Here is a 4,801-nt window from a genome sequence, read left to right as displayed (position 1 = left end):
TTATTTTTAAAATAATGATTTGATTTCAAGTTTGTCTTCAATCACATGTAAAGTTCGAGTCAGCCTCGTCACACCTTTATCAATGGCACAAACTGAAATCTTGTTTTCACTAGTTAGAACCAAATTTATATTTTTGCTGTCAGTTTATAAAATGCAATTTAAAATATTACACATTAACAACTTTTTCAAGAAAATATCTTGAAATACAGGTTTCTCTAAAATTAATAAACATATAACCTTGTAGGAAATCGCCCTATTCATACATGAAATTTCCCAAAATTATAAAATAACGATTCCTATACATATTACAAACAATATATACTTATAAATTCCATTAATATAAACCATTTCCTGTATACCTAAAGTTCTTGAATATTGCAAAGTTTACCTATATCTTGCTCGTACAAAACATAGTTTGTATATTATCATAGATCATAAATAATCAAGATGCTATCAAGATAATACCTACATTAATTCCAAATAAGACTAAACAGATCAGAGGCAATACAACGTATTAAAACAACTAATTTCTCTAGTCTTTCGGTCGTTCAACACGGTCAAGACGGAGCTAATTTACAAGTAACCTAGCTTGGTTTTGTAGTTGAATTGTTTACGCGGCAAATAAAACAAATTAGATCGGGACTAGGCAATTCAACTTTAAAGCCAAAACACATGCGTGCAAGACCATAATTTTATAATTTCATAAGCAACACAAAATTTCAACAATACTAGTGAAAAGTACTTTAGAACAATAACTGAGAATAGCAGCCCCAAAAATTCTACGAGCCAATATCAGAATATATGGCTCACTTCTTGGATTTCTTTTGTGCTCTGCAATAAAAGATGTCATTTAGACAACATACAATGGCCAAAGGAACTAAACATAGGAAAAGCTTATATATATTAACTACTCACTGAGCAGGCTGCGACGCTGTAGCTGCAGGCTTTTCCCCTGGACCCTAGTCAAATTTTATAATTCCAATTTCAGCAAAATAATTTTGATTGCATTAAATACCCAAGTGCACCAATCAACAAAATCACATTTAATATCAACTCAATACAGTATGAAACTCACTTGGGCCAATCGCTCCTCCCTCCGGGCAATTTTCCTTTCTCTGCTAGCCTTGTTCTTGGCACGTTTCGCCTCAAACTGATCAGACAAAGTCTTCTCTCTTGCCTTCTCTGCTTTCGACTTGTGTATTGCCTCCATCAAAACCCTCTTATTCTTGAAAACATTACCCTTAACCTTCAAGTAAAAGTCATGGTAAATATGCTTATCAATCTTCTTCGCCTCCCGGTACTTGCGAAGCAAGCGTCTGAGCACACGCATTCTCCTCATCCAAAGGATTTTAGTGGGAAGCCTAGCCTCCCTCGTACCCTTTCGCTTACCTAGTATTAATTATTCAGGAAATCATATAAGTAATCCCCTATTTCCTTGCTGTCTCACCCACAAATGATTCATATATAAACTCGGTATTTTGCAAGACAATTACACTGATAACCGCAATTATCATAAGTGTTATCCATAGAAAAAGGCAGAAAGCCAAAATTATGAAAAATACACATGTAATTGTGGCTTATGGTGCACCATTAGAGGACTCCCTTCACATATCACACATGGCAGTCAGCAAAAATTAACCCACCACACTGTTCTGCCATGGAACCACTACTTAACAACATTATTTGTCAAAATGGGAAACAACCCAGTAAAATATTTCATGATATCACAGCAATGCCACGATATGTCATAGATAACAACAAAGTTTGGGACATTAAGAACTACAGACAAGATTACATTACACATTAAGGTCCGCTTAAATAAATAGCTGAGATAAAGCTTTATTGAACAAGTAAATAATATGCACGCAACCAGGCACCTAATTATATATATTGGTTTTATAGTCCAAAGAAAAGTAGGTTCAACTATTTTTATGTATGTTGCAAGATTATTTTCACCCGCTATAGTGCAGAGTTCATTTCTGAAAAAGTGCACGGACATATCATAAGCTATATAAAAAAACTCTAAACCATTTCCACGAGTGGTTACTTCATAATATAAATCTAAATAAACTATAAATATTTAATAAATTGAGAAGAAAAAAAAAAACCGAATGATCTAACAATTATTAGATACCCAATCCATGATATAGAATAGGTTTCATAAGGGCAATTAGGGCTGTGAATACCATATCCAGAATGCCGTCCTTTTCTCTTGGCTTCCTTCATTCGACGGGCACGTGAGCGAGAGTGAATCTTGGTGGGCTTCCTGATAATAAATCCATCCTTAACCAGTTTCCTTATGTTTTGGCCTGAAAATAAAACTCCCAAGTTTAAAAACATACACATAACCACGAATAAGGCATTTGGATCCGGCAAGACCTATGCAATCATTAGAAAAACCAACGACATTGTACAGTAACATTAGTGACAAAGGATTTTCAATCTACGCGACCTGAAACGAAATTATTTAAATGAAATTAATGACGACAAAAAAGCGGAAGAGAGGAAATGGGTACGAGAATTGGCCATGGAGATTTCGTTGACTTCATTGGGGTCAAGCCAAACCTTTCCTCTACCGCACTTCAGAACACTTGCAGCGAGGCGCTTCTGCAGTTTCAGCGAAACCATTTTTACTGCAACTGTTGGTGATGTCAACTGGACAATGAAGAGGAAGCACCTTAAAAATATAGGGTTTGGATATTATACTTGTTAGGTTGGGTTTGTGTCCATGGCCCCTTTCACTGTGTGAGTCTTAATAGCCCAATTCCAGGTATTTAAAATTTTAATCTTAATTAATATTTTTTAATTTTTTCTTTTTTTTTTTTTAAAAGTACTCGTATTTTTTTTTATTAGTATGCAACCTTCATTTTGAAATTTGTACAGATTTTAAAATATTTTTCATAAATTTTTTAAATTTAAAATTTAATAATAATTTAATTAAATTTAAAATTTTAATATTATTTTACATAAGTTTATATCTTAATAATTACTAAAATATAATTTAAATTATTATAATAGTTATATTAAAAAAATAAAAAAAAATGTAATTGAAATAAAAGTAACAATAAAAAATATTAAAAAAATTGTTTAAAAATACTATAGATAATATTATAATTTTAAATTAAATTAAATAAATATTAAATTTAAATAAAAAACAAAATTTTAAAAAAATTCACATAGGATTTTAATATTAGATAAACAAGTTTTTTACAATTTAGTTCTTTTATTTAAAATTTAATAATTATTAAACTCAATTTAATATTTTAATATAATTTAGTATATTTAAATATATGGAATAAAATTTTATATATTTATTTTTAATTTTTATTATTATTATTTTTATTTTAATTATTTTAATTATTTTAATTTTATTTTTTAATATAATTATTATTATAATATAAATCATATTTTAATAATTATTAAAATATAAAAATATATTAAATAATATTAGAATTTTAATGAAATTAAATAATTATGAAATTTTAATTAAAAAAATTAAAATAATTTTTTATTGAATATCAAAATTCATAAATAAATCTTTTTTAAATTTTGTTTTTTTTATTTAAAATTTAATAATTATTTAATTTTAATTTAATAATTAATATAATTTAATATATTTAAATATATTAAATCAGATTTTATATTTTTTTTACTTTCATTATTACTATTTTAATTTTAATTTTCTTTATTTTTATGTTTTTAATATAACTTTTATAATAACTATATTTAATAATTATTAAAATATAATTATATTTAATATATTTAATAACCCTAATCAATATTTTTTTTAATACTACATTTAATATTTTAACCTACCAAACTTTAATATTATTTAATAAATTTTTATAGTTTTTTAATATAATTATTATAATAGTGGAAATTATATTTTAATAATTAGGTTTAATAATTTAGAATGTCCCTATTTGTGTTGGGTTTTCTCAATTAGGTCATAGTATTTTAAAACGTTTCAATTAAGTCCCTATTTTTGCAAAATTGAATCAATTAAAGATTTGCCATTAACTTGGATAAACGGTGTTAAAATTGAGTGTGCGTGACATCCAGACTTGGTTGAGGTGTCAGTTTATGGTGAGCTGAGTTGGTTTTCTAACATTTTTTTAATTAAATTTCATTGTTCCATTTTCTCATATTAGGAGTCTTCCATTTTCTGTTCTGTATTCTCATTGCACTCCTTCATCCTATCCCCCTGAGCACAGTGAAGCCATGAAAATTCCTTCTGCTTTTAATCCACTTCAAAAACCTCCCCTTTGTTTTTAAGGTATATCCTCACCAAAGAAACAAAGCAGAAAAAAGAAAACATTAGAACCAGAACCAGTATGTCTATCTTCACCAGAATCACTCCGTTAGAACCTTCATCCTAACTCACGCATCACACCATCTTGCTCGACCTGCACTACACAAATCTACAAAAATAAAACCAATCACCAAGAAGCAAAATCAATTTCCAGCCCCACGCACAAGCTTGTATCCTACCTGCACTGAACCAACTCTCGCATCATACCATCATCCAACCTGTAAATCGTCCAAGGCCATGAGAAGGCAAACGACGACCCTGACTAGTGGAGGTGACACGATTTGAGAGTGGCGGTCTGGGTGGTGTTTGCGATGACGTTAGGCGACGGGATTCTAGGGCTTGAGGGCGATTCTGTGGTGGTGGCTCATGTCGGCGACGATTGGGCCCATCACGAACGGTGAGGGCGCCTCCTCCTTGCGCCCAGAGAGGAGCCAAGAATGGTTAAATATCGTGGCCGGTAGTGTTCGCCGGCAACGCCTTGGACGGAAT

At 30.2% G+C, this 4,801-nt stretch overlaps 1 protein-coding gene across 1 annotated transcript; it reads right to left on the bottom strand.

Moving 5' to 3' along the window:
* Positions 1-495: 495 nt before the first annotated feature.
* LOC106755420 (60S ribosomal protein L19-2) lies at positions 496-2,710 on the bottom strand. The gene is made up of 5 exons (XM_014637570.2): positions 2,517-2,710; positions 2,187-2,309; positions 1,076-1,389; positions 916-959; positions 496-831 (listed from the first exon to the last, which is right to left on the bottom strand). Exons 1-5 carry the CDS (start codon positions 2,626-2,628, stop codon positions 807-809), a joined length of 618 nt encoding a protein of 205 aa, XP_014493056.1. The 5' UTR covers positions 2,629-2,710; the 3' UTR covers positions 496-806.
* Between the last annotated feature and the right edge of the window lie 2,091 nt (positions 2,711-4,801).

Source organism: Vigna radiata, unplaced genomic scaffold, assembly GCF_000741045.1.
Source record: "Vigna radiata var. radiata cultivar VC1973A unplaced genomic scaffold, Vradiata_ver6 scaffold_259, whole genome shotgun sequence".
In the NCBI taxonomy this organism is placed as follows: Eukaryota; Viridiplantae; Streptophyta; class Magnoliopsida; order Fabales; family Fabaceae; genus Vigna; species Vigna radiata.
This window is presented reverse-complemented; position numbering and strand designations above follow the sequence as displayed.

Bases quoted from the DNA above. Each gene is read 5' to 3' on its own strand.
- LOC106755420 (XM_014637570.2), bottom strand. From the start codon at position 2,628: ATGGTTTCGCTGAAACTGCAGAAGCGCCTCGCTGCAAGTGTTCTGAAG. The intron at 960-1,075 runs GTGAGTTTCATA...AAATTTGACTAG, and splicing joins GGGAGGAGCGATTGGCCCAA to GGTCCAGGGGAAAAGCCTGC. The intron at 832-915 runs GTGAGTAGTTAA...CTTTTATTGCAG, and splicing joins ACAGCGTCGCAGCCTGCTCA to AGCACAAAAGAAATCCAAGA.